This window comes from Nuphar pumila, chromosome 2, assembly GCF_984573655.1.
Source record: "Nuphar pumila chromosome 2, dmNupPumi1.hap1.1, whole genome shotgun sequence".
NCBI classification, from domain to species: domain Eukaryota; kingdom Viridiplantae; phylum Streptophyta; class Magnoliopsida; order Nymphaeales; family Nymphaeaceae; genus Nuphar; species Nuphar pumila.
This window is the reverse complement of record NC_143250.1, coordinates 132,211,855-132,231,295: the sequence shown is the minus strand read 5'-3', so window position 1 is coordinate 132,231,295 and position 19,441 is coordinate 132,211,855. Positions and strand designations below refer to the sequence as shown.

At 38.7% G+C, this 19,441-nt stretch overlaps 1 protein-coding gene across 2 annotated transcripts in view; it reads right to left on the bottom strand.

Moving 5' to 3' along the window:
- Positions 1-842: 842 nt before the first annotated feature.
- LOC149847133 (transportin-1-like) overlaps positions 843-19,441 on the bottom strand; it is a 101,537-nt gene continuing 82,938 nt past the window's right edge. For both annotated transcript variants that reach the window (XM_089996841.1, XM_089996840.1), the window contains 6 exons: positions 3,526-3,597; positions 3,308-3,432; positions 2,149-2,200; positions 2,013-2,081; positions 1,595-1,654; positions 843-1,464 (listed from right to left, as the gene is read on the bottom strand). In XM_089996841.1, the coding sequence (XP_089852967.1) occupies positions 1,369-1,464; positions 1,595-1,654; positions 2,013-2,081; positions 2,149-2,200; positions 3,308-3,432; positions 3,526-3,597 (474 nt within the window). In that variant the 3' untranslated portion in view covers positions 843-1,368. The remainder of the gene's footprint in view (positions 1,465-1,594; positions 1,655-2,012; positions 2,082-2,148; positions 2,201-3,307; positions 3,433-3,525; positions 3,598-19,441) is intronic.

Here is a 19,441-nt window from a genome sequence, read left to right as displayed (position 1 = left end):
AGAAACTCAAAATCAAGAAAACAAATAGCTGAAAATCTGACAAAATGCAGGACCTTAAAATAGTTGCAATATAAAACTCTGAAAACCAGATTAACAAAATAATTTGGTGACTCAGAATCATTGAAGACGGGACAAAATTTTGGTAAGACACAATTTGTTCAGACAATGTTCATTCAGAGGGGGGGGGGGGGGGGGGAGAAGAGATTACAAGCTAGTTCGGAACCACAATACCATCCCACTGTACATACCCTTGTTTGCCTGAATCTAACCATTAAATGTTAGGCCTAAGTACCCCAGCTTACCTATCAAAGGAAAACATGTTTATATCCAAGTATGTAACCATACAAATGTGTCTGACACGGCTTAATTATTATATTAGTAGGTTTAATCATATCTAATATACCATAAGATCCAATTTTCAAGATGAAAATTTTCCAGCTCACAATTCACGAGAATAAAGATAGTTTACAAATGGCCCAAAACATCATCATGGAATAAACTTTTTAACTCTATGAAAACAGTAGATATATTATGTTAAACACGATCCAAAGATTAGGTGCTTGGTTTTGAAAATCAGATCTATGTAAATCAAGTGTATAGCGCAGGTTCAGTACCACGAGAGAGAGAGAGAGAGAGAGAGAGAGAGAGAGAGAGAGAGAGAGAGAGAGAGAGAGAGAGAGAGATCTTTTCCCGTGTAATCAATAAAAAATAATGAAAAGTTCAAGTTCACTGTCAGTTTGTGTAAAAAGCATAATTAATAATTATTAAAGCATGTGAACTGTACAAGCAAGATTAATAACACATTCAAGACATGAACTACTTCACAAATAGTGAAATCAAAATTATTAAACACTGTAAAAATCCTTTGCATCAAATTATTCAAGGTGTCAAATTACAAGCCCAAATTACAACGTTCAAGCTCAAAACAACAATTAAGATTACCAAGCCTCAAAACTCCAAAGAACTGCAGGCAACTCTTCTGAACTCTACCAACTCCCTAACTGGATTTAGTTAAACCATGACAGAAAACTGGCCTATCGATAACAAAGAACCACAATTATAGAAATTTTAAAAAAATCACAAAGAGGATGAATGGGAATCACTGTATAAATGTAAATAGGGGGTCAGACATCCCAGAAGCGCTTGAAAATCCGCACACCTGGACATGCATCCACCCCTGATAAACACTACCAGGGCTTCCTCTTGCTTTAAACATGATTGGGGTCTTGCTCCAACATCCATCACAAGCCTGGGCAAATGATGACTTCCCTGAACCCAACATGCCATACAGCATCCTTACTCAAGATCAACGAACAGAAGCACCCGAGATCATTGGGTCCACTGACGCACATTTACAAAGAATACATTTTAACTCAAATGTATTACACGATATTTTGACAGCCTTTCCCTAACAGCAGGATCCAAAGAGGACACACATTGTTCCCATGCCCCGTTCCCTAGCATCTGCAGAAAATATTCATGTAACTGGCATTGCAAACTTACTCTCTATAATGCTTGTAAAAAATAGCTGCATCTCAGAAAATTTATTTATTACAGTAAATGTATAAAAAAGTGTGGAGAATGATCTGTGCACCTGCTTGTAACCCTGCAAAACCTGGCAAATCTCATTGTGTAGGTCTTCACTTCTTATTTCCTGCAGATTAAAAACAAAGATCAGATAAAAAATTGCATGGATATTCTGTGCACATGTGAAACTGTGCAAGCAAGTGCCTAACGTGTGTCTATGCCTTTACTTTTCATATAACAGTATATAGATGTAATGATAGAAAAGGAGAGCCAGAGAAAATATCATGCTTTTCTACAGAGATGCACTATGCTCAACAGCGGATAGCAGTGAGTGTCAGGCATTTAGCCACTACATGAATCAGGCACTCTCCAATCTCCATCTCTGGGATAACATCTAGGAGGTCAAGCAAGATGCTGCCTGCCTCCTTAGGATTGTTTCTTGTTTAATTAGTAGATACAAACTTTGGAGACAGCATTTTTCTTACATGCCAGCTTGCAATAGCTTTGAGCATCGGAATGAGACTGTTTAGTGCACCAGATGGATTAGCCCTAACCTGAAAAAAGTGAATCTTTTAAGCAAGAACAGTCATTACATCATCATTTGTAAATGCAGCTACATACCATAGCACAGAGACCACGAAAAGCATCCTCTTTCTCAACATCATCACGTATCCTGCACAGGAGTCTCCATAAGAAAATTTTATACTGCACATACAAGTGCAAAAGAGAAAAAGAGAACTAAAGGTCTCAACTAGGGTGCACAAGAGCCGAGCTCGAGCTGAGCTTAGGCTCAAAAAGCTCGGCTCGTTTAAAAAAAGGTATGTTCAAGCTCGGCTCGAGCCGAGCTTGAACACCTTGGTTACGATCTTGGCTCGAGCCGAGATGATTTGTTGTAAAAAAAATTGAAATAAGCATGTGAACGGATGAAATTGAACTCCGCCCCTCATAGAATAAGACATTTACCGCCCTAACCAATTGGGTGAAGCCAGATTTTGTCATTTAAATGGAACAAAAATTGTACATATAGTAAAAATTTTCATGACAACTGCATTAAACGAGCTTAATCGAGTTTTAAAGCTTGATCAACCTTGGCTCGTTTATATTTAACGAGACTGAGATTTTGTTCAAGCTCGGCTCGTTTACCTACCGGAGGAGTCTGAGCCGACTTAATCAAGTCAAGCCCAAGCCGAGCTCAAGCTAGCTCGGCTCATTGTGCACCCCTAGTCTTAACTCTCATACAAATTTTAATATAGCAAGTAATAGCATAGCTACACTGTGTTTTGCTAATTAAACAGCAACTCATGATCAACCCACACGTTCAAAGTATCACTAGAAGAGTATGTTGAGCATATCTTATAACTTGTATTATTCTAAATCTCTGTAGAAAAATGTAAACCATTTACTTTGAACCACAAAGGGCACATGATGGATTTAAGCTGTGAAGAATTAAGAATAAATAGAGAAATTAGTTCCCCAAATGGGAGGGGAGAATGTTGATGATAATCAATAGGTACTTAAATCTGAAAATAACCAGAAGTATCGACAGATTCAATGTGGAAAAGATCTTAATCAAGAACATAGGCCTAAATGTCACCAAACCATCTTCTCCTCCATTTTCTTTTTCAGCATGGCAAAAACATTGGATGGAATTTTGTCACATGACATTTTGACTACAGCCCCAGCAGATAGCTCCAATATGTTCAAATTCATTGTCACAATCAGCAGAGAGAGAGAGAGAGAGAGGTTGGCATTACCCTGAAACGAAGTAACTAACACTTACATGCATAAAGCAGCACACCATGATTGCATGAAATGTTCCATATGTGGAGATACAATATCTGGACAGATCCAGCCAAGCCGTCCAAGCGTGATTGCACTATTTTCTAGCAGTGACTTGTTGAGACCCTGCTATGTCAACAGGGTGATTACAGATTGAGCATATGTATAATAAATCTCCAGACTTAAATGTCACAGTAGATAAACAGAAGGGTATCACACCTGTGCATTCATTAGTATGGGAACCAAGCTTGAGATAACTGTCAAGACAACTGGAGAAATCTCTTGGTGAACCTGAACATACAGTATTTGATTAGAATAAGCAGTTTCCATGTCAATAAGCAATATATTACTAATATGCACAGTCCAATAATGATTAACACATATTTGGCTTAAAGAGGGTGATAAAAATACAAAAAAAATCATGGCTTCGGTTAAAGGAAGACGCCAATATAATCATATAAATAGACTGTTGGTTAATGGTTCCATGCAATTGAAGGTGAGTGCTCCAGATTTTTTCAGCATCTTTTTCAGGAGGAAGAGGACAGATTTGATGGGATGTTGATTCACGATGGTCTTTTGGTTTCGGAAGCTGAGAACGAGATGCTATTGACACCTGTTTCGGAGGAGGAGATTCAGATAGCGGTATCCAAGCTAATGGCAAGAAATCCCTTGGCCCGGATGGATTTCCCGGACTGTTCTTCCAAAAATGTTGGAATATTGTTGGTAGGGATGTGGTTGCTGCAGTCAAAGATTTTTTTCGTAAAGGGTAATATTGTTAAGAATGTGAACACCCTTATTTCCCTTATTCCTAAGTTTCATGGTGCTGAGCAACTTAAGGATTTTCGTCCTATCGCCTTATGCAATTTTTTATATAAAATTATTTCAAAGGTGATGGTGAATCGTATGAGAGATATTCTTACTAGAATAATCTCTAAAAATCAAGGAATTTTTCTAAAATAAAAGGATACCCAGAGAAAGTATTTTATTGGCACATGAAATTGTTCACTCCACTGGTAAGAAGAAAACCCCTGCTCTTTGTTTAAAGCTTGATTTATCTAAAGCTTATGATAGAGTTTTGTGGAATTTCATTGAGTTCGCTTTTGCGGCTTGGGTTTAACCCTCAATGGATACATAGAGTTATGTTATGCGTGAATTCAGCTTCCTATCATGTGGTGGTTAATGGCAGCCCGGGGAAAAAATTTGGAGCACATGTGGTCTAAGGCAAGGTGATCCTTTATCGCCTTATTTATTCTTGATTGTCATGGAACGCCTCTCTAGATGTCTTAACTTGAGTGTTAAACAATCAGTTGGAAGTGGTTGAGCTCCCCCTTGTTGATCAACATATATCCCATTTATTTTTTGTGGACGATGTGTTGTTTTTTTTGCAAGCCAACAGAGGATCAGGTGTGGTTAATTAAAAATATTCTGCCAGATTTTGAGAAGGCAGATGGCATGAAAATCAATAATGAAAAAACGGTTTTGGTGCCTCTTAATGTGGATCATCTCTTAGTGGATCGTGTGGCTTCGGTAACGAGGTGTAAGGTGGGTCATTTGCCACTGCAATATTTGGGTTTACCTCTTTGTCGGGCTATGTTAAATTCAGATGTGTGCCAGCAGTTTGCAAATAAAGTTCAGCAAAGATTTGACGCTTGGAAATCGAAGATGTCATATGCAGGAAGAATTTTGTTGATTCAAATACATTGACTAGTATTCTTGTCTTTTGGCTGTTTTCCTTTAAACTTCCTAAGAAAGTTATTGGTCAACTTGAGTCTCTCTTTAAGAACTTTTTATGGCAGGACTATGACTTTGGGAGTCTTCCTCACCTGGTTGCTTGGGAGGTGCTATGTAAACCCAAGGAGGAAGGGGGCATTGGGCTGTGTAGGATCGAAGAGTTGAATGCAGCCTATTTGGCCAAATTAGCAATTGTTGTTCTGTGTAAAGAATCCTTGTGGGCAGAATTTATGAGGACCAAGTATCTCTGTTTTAGGAGTATGTGGGGTGTTAACCCGGAGACGGATTCTGGGGCTGGAAAAATATCGAACCTTTGACTTCATGTCGGGTTTCGAATGGAGTCTGTCCGGTTTTGGACAGACCCATGGATTGGCCCCTCTTGTGTCTTTGCTTTCTGAACAAGAGGTTAGGACATTGTCTAATGTGAGGAAACTTACTGTTAAAGATGGATTGTGACTGCTTCAGAATTGGCATCCTCCATTTGCGGATCTCAATGTTTTTTGGTCTCAAGTTCAGTCTTTTAGGTTATCGGCTGATAGTGACCAGCTTTGCTAGAAAGGCTCATGTGGTGTCAAGCATCTCTCTAGATGTGAAATATGGGACAACATCCGATGCCAAGCTGACTCTCAGAACTGGTACATGCTTGTGTGGGTGAAGAGTTCCACCTAGGGCCTCATGGGTGGTATATCTAGCGTGTCGTGGGAGACTTCTCACTCAGGACCGTCTGAAGCTCTTTACGGTTTCTTTGCCCAGTAGGTGCCCATTGTGCTTTAAATTGGAGGAGGATAGCAAGCACTTATTTTCCTCGTGTATCACAGAATATTTGAAAACATGTTTGTTCTCTCTTTGGCAAGTAGAGTTCCTCACTCTGAAATTGTTCAAGCGCTCAAATGGTGGATGAGTTTGAAATGTAGTGTTCCTTGGATGAAGAATTGTTGGGTCGTAGTGTTTCATGTAGTATGCTGGCACATATGGAAGTTAAGAAATAAAGCTTATCATGATGGAGAAGTTCCTGGGCTGGGGGTTGTTGGTGACATTGTCTGGAAGTCTTGTGTTGATTTATTGTGCCCTTGACGGGCCGGTTGCAATGTAACGCCCCGGATTTCCAAAACAAAGCTAAGTTAAAATTTTCATGATTTTTTTTCTTTGCAGCGGAATCAGACGATAATGAGCCGTCAGTTTTTTGAAAACTCCAGGCACATTACAGGTATGTGGCCAAACAACTCATTGACCACCAAAGTGTTCTGTTTTATCGAAAACCACATGTTTATTACATCACTGCCTGTTTGGGAAAGCAGTATAGGTTCAATAAAAGGAAGCAGTATAACTTTGTCTAGAAAAACCCTGGAACTCGATGCCGCATTGCTCTACATATCGCAACGCAGGTTCAACGCCTGAAATCCTCGTTAAACGGGGTCTGAACCACTGATGGTCTGGTAAGCAAGCAATCATGCATCCATTTAACTCAATTAAATACATTGACCACTCAGGGTCGCAGTTCGTAATAACGACGATCAAGTCTCCATGACTTAGCGTAGATCACAAGAGCCTCCTCAGGGCTATGAGTTAAACAATCGCTCAAGTCTTCATGACTTAGCGCAAGCCTCTTCAGGGCTGTGATTTGGATCTCTCGCTCAAGTCTTCATGACTTAGCGCAAGCCTCTTTCGGGCTGAATGTCGTGCTCAAGTCTTTATACTTGACACATTCGTATCCTACGCATCTAAGGACAGTTCATCGAGCTTCGCTTAGTCGTGCGGATACAACACGGGTCTTTGCCCAGTCGTATACCGATCATGACACCTTCACAAAGGTTATACAAGACTTGACTCAATAACGTTCATCCACTCATACATTCAAGCATCGCTGAACCTAGAACTAATGCATTGTTTTGATATTTAACCTCTTCCACCCTTGATACGCAGCCGAAGAATTGTTCGGGCATCAGCTCGACGTTCTGGGGGTTGATTATTTCATGTATTTTATATATCATAGAGGCATGTTGACCCTATCTATAGTAGGCCGGTGTATTTCAACCGGGAGAACCCTACTAGGCCCATATTCGGATGCATCATCTACTTGCAGTAGTTGGGTTCAATCCTTAGATCTTAAGGATAACCACGACCTCAAAACTCATTAGTGACTGAGGCCATCGTGGACAATGTTTAAAAACTCGCCGAGTCAACTCGTTGACTCGGCTCGGCTCGGCCCTCTAGCGGGTCAACCCGGTAAGGCATACTCGGGTGGCCAAGACTCGGGCATGACTCAGCTTGACTCGACCGAGTCACGAGTCACGCAGGACTCGGGCGAGGTCTGTCGTTTTTGGATTTATAAAACTCGCTGGAGGACTCGCGCGACTCGGGACGAGTCATGGGTCAAAAATAATCGGACAACTCAGACGATTTGTTTTAATGGCATTTTCGCAATATTAATTATTTTACCCTTTAAATTGTTAACGAAATGTGAAAACCCTTTAGGTTTTCACTGTTCATTGTGTTTAAACCTCGACTGAAGAGAGGAAAAGTTGAGAAGGTGCGGCTGCAGCTTCAGCCATCCGGCAAGAAAAGCGACGCCGGAAAGGAGTTTCCGGCGTGAGCAGTGATGCCGACGTGAACAGTGACGCCAGCGTGAACAGTGTTTATTTTTCTTCGTTTTGTATTTGCATCGCGAACATTAACTCCGGCGTGAACAGTGACGCCAAGTCGCCGACGAAGGCACATCGACGGTGAATATAAGGCATCGTCGTAGCTCCGACGTATCTTCTTCAGCAAAAATAGTCCATCGGCGACATTTTTCGACGCCACCAGGTATGTTTTTTCAAATTTTCCCCTTTTGTATTTCTTTCTGCCGCTGCGATAATTTCCGACAAGATTTTCCAGCGAGTTTTGTAAAGGATTCAAGGTGGTCCTTCGGCTGCTGCGACATCGCCTGTGAGGCGTACGCCTCACAGGCGAGGCGTACGCCTCAGTACTTGAAGCGTACGCCTCACAGGGTAACAACAGTTGGTTGATAACCCGAGAAAAACTTGAGGTGTCAACAAAGAGCAAATAATTTTGGACGTATTTCAAGGCCATCCTGTTCTGCCCTACTATCTCCCCCCCCCCCTCAATCCATGAGCATGAAAACGAGGCAAAAACGCGTGGTTGAGTAAATAGGCGTACCAAGTTACTTGGTGGTCCTTAAAGATTAAACAAATGAAGTTCTGAAGGCAAAGGAAAAAGATAAACTCAGGAACATGCGTTTTTTATGCAACTAAACAGTTAAAATTTGACTCACGAACTAATGGTGTGGTGTCTTGATCAAGCGTGCCTAATAATTAAAGAGCATCACCCATCTAAATCAAAGTTAGATGTTTGAGGAGTGACAGTGCAACCATGTGGATGCAGCACCAAGTTTCCATCCAATCAAAATGTTAAATTTTGACACTAGACCTAATGGTGCTCATTTTTACAGCACGTTCTTGCTTTCACCAAATTCTGATGACTTCAGGAGCTGAATTGTTATTCCTGCACACTGAAATACACATTGAAAACTAGGCACAGACACACAAATACTGCAAGTCAAATTCCTCAGCCTTTAATAAATATATGACAAGTTCACTGGATTTTTGCATTGAGAACTTCCACATGGTTACATAAATTGTACATCACCAGGGGTACTTTTTTCCATTTTGAATAGCAGCCTGTCAAATATATAAATATCGTTGTGAACATTTCTATTATCTATGTTTGTATAAGAGATGCAGTTCTATTTTTTCTGCTTGTGTGTATGTCAATGTTGTAGACCTCTTCTTTTTCTGTGGACACTTTTCTTTGAAGGCTTTTGTTTATTTTTTTCACCATCATATTCTGGAGAAATTCAATATGGCTATTTGGTAGTTTGTAAATAAATCAATAGCATTGCATATTTCTTGTTCTTATCCTTGATAGATGCAGCCAAGATTGGGTTTGCTTTATTCTCACTGTTGAAGATGTAGGCTGCTGAAGTTGTGAAATAATATGCCATCATTTCTTTCGCTATTTTAACCAAACAAATTTGACAAAAAAATTAGCATGGATCCATTATTTATTTTTTTTGGCAACGAAGCATGCACTAATGGTTTTTTTTGTTGTTGATAACTTGATCGTGCTAGTGTTAATAGTAAAAAAAAATGATAACTTGCTTGTGTTGATGAGCATATACAGTGTTCAGTTTGTGTGCATTATGTAGTGTACCATGTATAGTTTTAGTTTTATACTTGTATGACACTATGTTTTTAACTTTCCTTGGTGGGTTTGTGCATAATCTACTAACCGTACGTATGTTTTTAACTTTTCAAATTTAAAAGTTTTAGATTTATCAAATCATCAAAGAAATGTCAGAAGAAGGATCTTCAAGGACTCCAATAGCATTCACTAAAGGAAAGGACCATGTATGGGATTTTGGTTTACCACTTGATAAGAAAAAGAAGAGGGTACAATGTACTTGGTGTACAAAACAAATGAATGATGACATTAATAGACTTAAGTATCATCTTGCTGGTATTAAAAGAGAGGCGAAACCATGTGACAAAGTCGAAGAATCTGTAAGAAAAAAATTTCGTAAGAATTTGGAGTCATTTAAGGAACACAAATTATATAAGAGAAATATTGTAAATGAGATTGGTTCCTTTGTTGAAGTAAATGATAATGATATGGACTTGTCAGATGAAAGTGACGAGTCTTCTGAGAAAAGATATATAAAGGGAAAAAAATTTGATGAATGATGCCCCAAAGCATAATCTTGATGCTTTTGTTCAAGTGAAGGCAGGGTCTCCATCAATGAAACAACTTGGAATAAAAGTAGCTTTGGATAAAAAAGCTAGAGATAGGTTATGTTCAGCTATTGCGAGATTTTTTTATCATTCAGCCATTCCTTTCAACGCAGCCAATTCTCCTTACTTTACGAAGATGATTAAAGTTTGTTCCTCAGTAGGAATGGGATTGAAGTCGCCTTCTTCATCTGAGATTTCTGGAAGATTGTTACAAGAAGAAATTAAAAAAATTGATGATTATTTCAAAGAATACAAGGAGTCTTGGGCTGAAATGGGTTGTTCTATTATGGCTGATGGTTGGAAAGATGCAACACAAAGGACATTGATAAATTTTTTGGTTCATTGTCCAAGGGGCATTTATTTCTTGAAATCAGTTGATGCAACAAGTATCGTGAAAAATCGAGAAAATTTATTAAAATTATTTGATGAAGTGGTGGAAACAATATGTGCAGAGAATGTTGTTCAGGTATATTATTCTGTTCTTTTGTAATTTTCTATTAAACATTGATATTTATAATTTGTCTAGTATGTTAATAATGTTTTGAAATTAAAAAATGACAGATAATCACAGATAATGCAGCCAACTATCAAGCAGCTGGAAAGATGTTGGAGGATAGGAGGAAAACCATATTTTAGACTCCTTGTGCAGCTCATTGCATAGATCTCATGCTTGAAGATTTTTCTAAGATAAAAAACATAGCTGGATGTGTGGAAAAAGGAAAAAGGATCACGAAGTTCATCTACAATCATACTTTTGTTTTGAACCTAATGAGGACTCAATTTTCTAATAAGAAAGAAATTCTAAGACCAGTTACTACAAGATTTGCCACTAATTTTATCATGCTTCAATCTTTGCTAAAACATCGAAGTGGTCTTAGAAAAATGATGGCATCAGATGAATGGAACAATTCAAAATATTCATCATTTGCTGAGGAAAAAGAGATGGAGGATATTATATTGAATAGTAATTTTTGGAGAGTCGTAGAATCAACTGTTAAAACTATAGAACCTCTGGTCAAAGTTTTGAGAATGGTCGATGGAGAAGAAAATCCTACAATGGGTTATCTTTATGAAGCTATTAATAGAGCCAAAGAGGCTATAAAAGAAATTCATGACAATGACGAGAAAAAGTATAAACCTTATTGGAAAATAATTGACAATCGTTGAGAAAATCAACATCATCACCCTCTTCATGCAGCAGCATACTATCTCAATCCCAAATACAACTATAGTCCACAATTTTCTAAGGTATGTATTTGTTTATATCTTTTTATTAATTGTTTTAAATTTTGAATATGAACTTTCTTTTATCAATTACCAATTTAATGTATTTGACTATTTGCACTATTTCATGTAATTCACAAAGCATCCTGAAGTAAGGCGTGGTTTAATTCAATGTATTGAGAAGTTGGAGCCAAATATTTCAGCTAGAGTAAGAGCATGCAAGCAACTTGAGTTATTTGAAGACGCAAGTGCAGATTTTAGTACTTCTATAGTTGTTATGACTAGAGATGAGCATAAGTCAGGTGATTTATCTTTAACATTATTGTTGTGTTGTGCAAAAGAATATTTCTTTAATCAACTTTTCATTTTTGTGTGTTTTGGCTTTATGCAGCAATGTGGTGGAAAATGCATGGAATATGTGCCCTCGATCTTCAAAAAATTGTTATTCGTATAGTTAGTCAAACATGTTCTTCATCTGGATGTGAACGAAATTAGAGTACCTTTGATCAAATTCACACTAAGAGAAGAAATAGATTAGCCCAAAAGAAACTTAATGACTTAGTGTTTGTCCATTATAATTTACGTCTCAGAGAAAAGCAATTAAAGAGAACACGTCTTGACCCAATTTCTTTGGACAATATATATTTGCAAACACCAATGGATGAATGGGTCATGAATAAGGAGTTTTAGATGGAGATGAGGTAAAACCGTAAAAGTTTGTTTGATATTTTAACTTGATTAAAATTGTTTTAATTTAGTTTTTTGTCTTTCTCTATTGCATGTTAACTCAAATGTGTCATATTTTATTGAATGAAGGATTTCTTAAGAGACTTGGAGATGGAAGTTGAAAACATTGAAGAAGCTAATCTTATTGATGACGAAGGTGGTGATGGAGTTGAAGATGAAGATGCAAGGGAAAATGCAACCACTAGTACTCCAATTCAGCCATTAATTTCTACTTCCAACTCAAGAATTGATTCAAATGAAGTTCCAAATAATATCACTTCGCCTCTATTTGAGATTTGAGTCATTGACTCTTGACTTGAGAATTGAGATATCATATTTTGTAAAAGTGGATGAATTTTGGATGTTTGAAATTTGATTTTGTCATTGTGTTATGATCATTAACTTTATATTTATGAACTTTGTAACTTAACTTTACTTTAGGGCTTATTTCTATTGAAATATTGAATTATTGTTTTGCTTGGTTGTTCGATTTCTTGCTATTAGATGAGTAATTATAAGTTAGATATAGTTTTACTTGATGTTATTTTACTTATTAATCAATTACACTAGTAATTAAGTCATTCTACAAACTTTTATATGTTTAAATGATAATTTATATATTGTTTTTCTTTTAAAATCAAAAGTTAACAAAACCCGGTCCGAGTCACCGAGTTGACCCGCCGAGTCACGAGTCAATAAAGAACGAGTCGAGTTCCGAGTCACGGGTTTTAAAACCATGATCGTGGACTCTATCAGGTCCAAAGTCAATACGTGTCACTCAAGGTTGTACCATCACTGTCATTCCACAATGACCCTAATTCTTGAAGGGGTCTGTCAGTCTTACGATTACGTGGTCAGATATTGCATGTCATTTTAGGCAGCTCATGTCTCAGTACTATGGAGATATGTACCCGACCCCATTCAGTATGCTCCAATCACGGTCATCAACCGAGGGGGATAACCTAACACGATCATCAACCGCGAGGTATATGTGACCTTAAGTTTTATTCATATGTATCTTAACTCTGCTCTCAGCACTGTGGCCATCACAAGCATCTCACCTCTTTCGAGTGAAAACAACACACTTTGACTTTGTGGCCCTTACGAGTCTGTTTGTATAACAGTTCTCAATGAGCATGCATATGACTCGATCTCAAGGGATCGGCTGCTCGACGTATTTTTACGCAACGAGCTCATAACCTAATCACGGCACAACCACTACTCTGGCGCAACAGCCCTTACGAGTAAGGTGCCCTTACAGGTATCAGAGAGGAGTCATTCTGGCATCGTTCCAACAACGGGCATCGTTGTACTATTTAACTGGTTTCGGCAACTCTTCTGTCAACCATTTCGCCAGCACCTCCTCTGCTCCAACGACAGGAGTGCGACGATCTTTTCTACGTTGTAGAAAGTGTTCAACGAACTGGATAGCAACTCCTCTGTATGACGGAGTGACCTGCTACGTTCTTTTTGAGTTATTTCTAGCTTCTTCAGAAATTCCAGCAGTATTTCTCTCTTTGATGGAGAAAGCGTGTGTTTCTTTTAACCATTTTAGTGACATCTCCCATCTTTGGTGGGGAAATCGCTACGTTTAACTCGGTGATGAATGCACACTGTCGTGCTTACGCCGCATCCATCAAGGTTGATTGGAACCTTGGACCATAGACAGGCCATACGCAAATAACTTAGTCTTTACAAAAAAGCGATTTTGCGCAAAAGTGAAGCCTTTCCAATAGGGGTTCATTCGTCAAGCAAAATCTTGATCGATGAGCGGTAAGAGAATCATATCGGCGATTTGGAGTTGATCTTCATTTGAACGCTCATTTGTGTGCCATATATGTAATATAAGCAAAAGCATGTGCTTTATATGGCGGCAGCGTAAAGGAAATGCATATACTTATTGTTCGGAGTGTGTAACCGAACAAAATATTCTACATATATATTTGCAGAAAGCAAGAGCCTTGGCGTCATTCAACATGACGACATAATTTAAGTGCAAAATTGAAAGTACATAATCGAAAATTGCAGAAAGCAAGAAGCCTTGGTATCATACGACGTGACGGCAAATAGTAAATTACACGAGCCTTGGCGATATAAGGCGCGACGGTTATTTTCAGAAGATATACACCAAGATCGGTATCCAACGATAGTTATAAGGTGAGCGTGTGAACACCGAAGTGTCCTAGAAGGTTCAATAAAAAACTAGGGCAATATACTATTTTTAAGAACGCATATACTGCGCATTTAAACATATATATCCGACGATAGTCACAAAGCGAGCGCGTGAACACTGAAGTGTCCTAGAGGGCTCAACCAAGGACTAGGGTGAAATACTACTTCAGAAAGTATATGCTATATACAAACAAGCAAATATTTGAGAGAGATGGATCAACGAAGCGAACTTACTTCAAATCGCTGAAGAAACGACTCCAAAACGCTCTGACTGCTTCAAACGGGGTTTGAACCTTCCTTCGAGAGGTTAAACTAGGTCAGATGAGGTCAACCTAGTTGAGAAAGAGGAAGAGTAGGTCAAGCTACTCAACCCAAGTGGTTTGAACCAAACTGGGTTCGATCCAAGTCAACTGAGTTCAACAGGTTTGGACTTAGCTCAAGCTGGCTGGGTCTGGGTTCAGAAAATCAAACCAGGTTTTTGGACCAAAAGGGACTTTGACTTTAAATCCAACTAGGTTTAAGTCAAGTCAACTGGGTTTGGACCAGGTCAAGCAGGCTAGGACCAGATCAGGCAGGCTCAGGCCAGGTCTGACTCAGACCCACTTGGGCTTACTGGGGGAGGTTTAGGAGAGAGAGGGGGGGTCGAAAATTATGGTTTTAGAGAGAGGGGAGAATGCCTTTTTATAGCCCACAAGACTTGATTCTCAAGTTTCTCAAACTTGGGCTCCAAGTTTCCCATTTACCCCTTTGCCCTTGGCTTCTTTTTAATTCCAAGAGGTTCCTTTGTGTGGAGCCCACATAGGATATTTCATGGGACCCACAAGATATTTTTTGAGGAATATTTTCGTGGGTCCCACCAACATTTTCCCGTGGGTCCCACAAAAAATTCGGGTTTTCGGCGATTTTTTTCAGAAAAATTCTAAGTACGTCATTTTCTTCGTATTGACGTAACTAAGAAAGTTGGCTCATACAAATCTCTTGATTTTATCCAGGGAGGAAGTTATGGCTCCCTGACGGTTTGAGCATATATTCGCGAAGATACAAATACCCTAAGTATATCTAGCTCGCAGGAATCGGTTTGATTCGCATTTTGAGTATAGATGTTATTTTCACCTGGAAATGCCTCGTGAATTTCTTCAGAAAGATACTGAAAAATTGTGGGTCTTACATGCAATGAGCAACAAACTGAAGTTGTTTGTTATGACAGGTCTGATTTCATAACAGTACTAGATGGAGGATCACGTCCTTATCTCTATTTGGTTTGCTTCAGTTTCGTTTAGAGGATATGATTTAGTGTCCTTTGCTACTGCTGATAAATTCATGATTAATGGTGGGTTTAAAAGGTTGGGCAACACAGAGGTAATAGAAGCTGAATGTGGTGGTGTGTTCTCAGCTATGTCACACGGACTCGGCTAAGGAGGTGCCGCACCCGAGTCGACACGCCCCGACACGGGTGCGGACTCGGGTGCGGCTTCGGACTCGGCCCGGACTCGGTCAATGCCGAGTCGGACTCGGTCAACGAGTCCAGGCCGAGTCCGTCCACATTTTGGACTCGGTCAACTTTGACCGAGTCCAAAAATGTCCCTAAAAAACCATTTTTTTATTTTTTTTTGCTTAAAAATATATATAAAAAAAGGCACAGTGCAGACTGTGACTGTGCTGCCTGACTGTGACTGTGCACAGTCTGTGCAGTGTGCACAGTCACAGCCTGTGCACAGTCTATGCCTGTGCCTGTGCACAGTGCTGTGCAGTGTGCACAGTCACAGCCTGTGCACAGTGCTGTGCCTGTGCACAGTGCACAGTCTGTGCCTGTGCACAGTGCACAGTCTATGCCTGTGCCTGTGCCTGTGCCTGTGCACAGACACACAGACTATGCTGTCAGCTGTGGCATTTTAAAAATAAAATAAAATTTTATATATATATATATATATATATATATATATATATATATATATATATATATATATATATATTTTGCCGAGTCCCCGTGTCCAAAAATTTTAAAATTGTGCCGCACCCGTGTCGCACCCGCACCAGCACCCGCACCCATGTGACATAGGTTCTCAGAGATTCAGGGGGGGCTGCAAGGAGTAGTTTCTAACTCCTCTAAGTGGTGCAGGTTTATCTCAGCAGCAAGAGAGGGTCATCGGTTGTCAGCTGCAGCTAGTGCTAGTTCATGCTTTTACCTTGAGAAGGTGCTTTGTAAGGGGCCTTTATTGGCTATGGGGGAAGTTCTTTTATGTTACGTACATGTAATGATTTATTGTGGAAGGACAAGCCACCTGATTGGCTTCCTGTAATGGGTGATCGAATGTAATGCTTTATCTTATTATTAATAGAAATCAGGGGTAGGCCCCCAGCGTCCTTGCAAAAAAAAAAACTCAGCAACAATCTTAATGTAAAGAAGTTTGTTCCTCATCAAGCAGTCAAAAGTCAGAACAGCCATTATGTTCATTAGCTCACCTTAAATCTCCATGTCTAGTTCCACTCTTTATTTCTATAGGTAGCAAAAGCATTCTCTTTAATCTTGATGAAAGACATGAAGGAAAGAGATATAGACAAGTAATTTATCACCAATTACAGTCAAATGTTACCAGGAACTTAGAGGGCACTCATTAGAAACTCATGAAGGAGGTTTCTTGGCCACTTTTGCACAAACAGAAGAACAGAGTTTAACCATGAGAAGAAACCACGCAAGAAAAACCATGCTATTGGAAATATGACATGCAGTACCACAAGCACTAATCCTTAAAATCAATAAGATGATAAGACAGCACAATTAATGGGCCAGATACCAGAAAGTGAGCAGGTGTTTGCTGAAGACAGAAATAACTAGTGCTCATTAGGTGAAACTTGAATTTAAGTAACATGGTAAACCAGTGCTCTTCACATGAAACTGAAATAGTGACAAGTCAGTGTCAAGATTATATATATTGAATATCAGTGAATTATTTCTTGTACATCATTCAGCCTGCAATACCTAAGCCAACAAGGATTGACACCTGAAATGCATTAATAATTCATGGACAGAGACAAACATGTGTCAAAACATGGTAAACATCAAGCCCATAACTTCAGACAATTGCATCCGCAATTCCTTGATTTTGTTGTTAATTACTATTTTTTTAATTTAACACAGTTATCACTTTCTTTGTATTTCTCAATGACCAACAAACTTGACTTGGTAAACCCATAGATGTTGGGGTCCAATGCGATAGCTGGATGATTAGGTTGCACTATCAAGTGGTCTGGGGTTCGAATAACATGGGGTTATCTCCCAGTTTGCCTATCAAAGTTTCAACCAGAAAAAAAGATGATATTTTACACATTAGAAGTGTTATGTATCCATGCATAGTTTAATATATACTGTAAAATGTACTAAGTATATACAAATATATCTGTAATACTTTCAATAGTTTAATAGGTAAGTGCATTCCTATTTACTTTTCTTTTACAAAATTAAGGTATCCATTTCTCTAATGCATTCATGCCCATGTACATTTGCACGGTAGGTGCATCATCTCCCTCATGCAAATGAAACTAGAATAGAAATGTGAAAAACTACTTGATCATCACCTGGTTAGGATGCCCCAGTTTTGTGGTTATGTAGCATGGCACATTGGAGAGACAAATCAGCCTATCAATGGAATCTATAGGGTCACGAACAGAAAAGAGGAGCTTATGGAGATCGGTGGCCACCACATAAAGTACTAGTGAAAGAGACGATCAGAAAGAACAGAAAGAATGCTGTGTAGCAAAAAGATGTAGTTTAAAAAAATCTGTTATATCAATTTTGGTGCCACAAAGTTGATAAAGGACTTTGTCAAGTTTGATGTCATAGTCCTCCCATCCCCCACCCCCCTTCTCCCCCTTCCATTTCATGAATGAAAATGTCAATAATCATTGATGAAGAGGCAAGTGACTGAAGAAAGAGAAGGAACAGATGCCTGTTTTCCTTCTAAAGATTTGAGAATGACATAAAGAAAAAATGGATATATGGTGTTGAGAATAGACGTGCATGCAAGTCAGCATTATATTCGCATAATTTGGGCTTGAATAGAAATGATCAGCCATAATTCTTTTCAAACAGGTTATGAGAGGAAAAGAAAGGCAGGGTACAGTGGCAGGAAAGGAAAAAGGGATTCAGAACAAGAGAAAATAAAGATGAAATGAAAAAAATTAAAGAAAATAGGGTGAAGTGAATGTGCTATCTTGCTTCCTTTGGATCTCAAAACACAACCAATAATTGCTTTTAAGGGTGTTTTTGTCATTTCAATCAGTTAAAAGATGCTAATGTCAATATAACTAGTTTACAACTAGATAAACTATACGTACGCATGCAAACATGTAGCATTTTTTTAGGTTATAGTAAATAATTTACACCCCTATTAAAGCTTAAATACATTGAAACTGATATCACACGGACACTGCACTTGCATGCGCATCTTGTGCCGACACACCAGGACAATTCATTAACACATTCAAACCAGTATCGGATTGTTAATGTATGTGTGTCTGTATGTGTGTGTATATATATATATATGTGTGTGTGTGTGTGTGTGTGTGTATAGCACACATGTATGTATATACATGTTATACATACATACATACATGCATACATATAAATATATCTAGAATGTATTTAGGGTAATTTGTGCATTTTCCTTTTATTTTTTTTTATTTGTCCTTTTGTTTGCCCTTAAGGACATTTTAGTCATTAGGGCTTCTAGCCATTGGGAGCTGCCAACAACTAGTTTGGCTCCCTTTAGTTGTATATACGTAGGGGACTTGTGTCCCTTGTTACCGATGTCACAGGGATTTGGCCAATAGGGTGCCGCACCCACGTCGACGCGACACGGGTGCGGGTGCGGCACCCGGAGTGGTCAACGCACTCAGGGTCATAATTATAGAGACCTGGACCCGAAAGAAAAACGATGAAAAGTTATTTCATTATTGTTAACTGTTAAAAGATAATGTGTTGGTTGTATCTGTTAAATTATGTAATCAAACTTGTAATTTCGTATATATATTTTATATATATAAGGTAATACATATACATATATATAATATATGTATATGTATTTACCAATTATATATATATATAATATATATATATTCCTATTAGGGGTAGTTTAGGAATTTTACACATTCTTTTTCGAGAATATGTTTTTGTATTTTCCCTTTTTCTTTTTCTTTTTCTTTTTCTTTATTCCTTTTTCTTTTAATTTAATGCATTGTACTCTCTTGGGAGTGGCCCAACACACTAGTCGTTGGACCCCTCCAACGGTCACATTTGTGACCGTTGGAGGGGCTCCAACGACTATGTGGAGCCCCCCTCCAAGGTCTCCTCAAGTCCTATAAAGATGGGCACTCCCTCTTGTATTTCTCTCAAGGGTGTTGGGGTTTATTGCCTATGAAACTTATGAGTGCATTTGCACATTTGTGATTTCGTATTTTGTGCTTTTTGTGCACAAGTGTTCCAACTGTTCTTG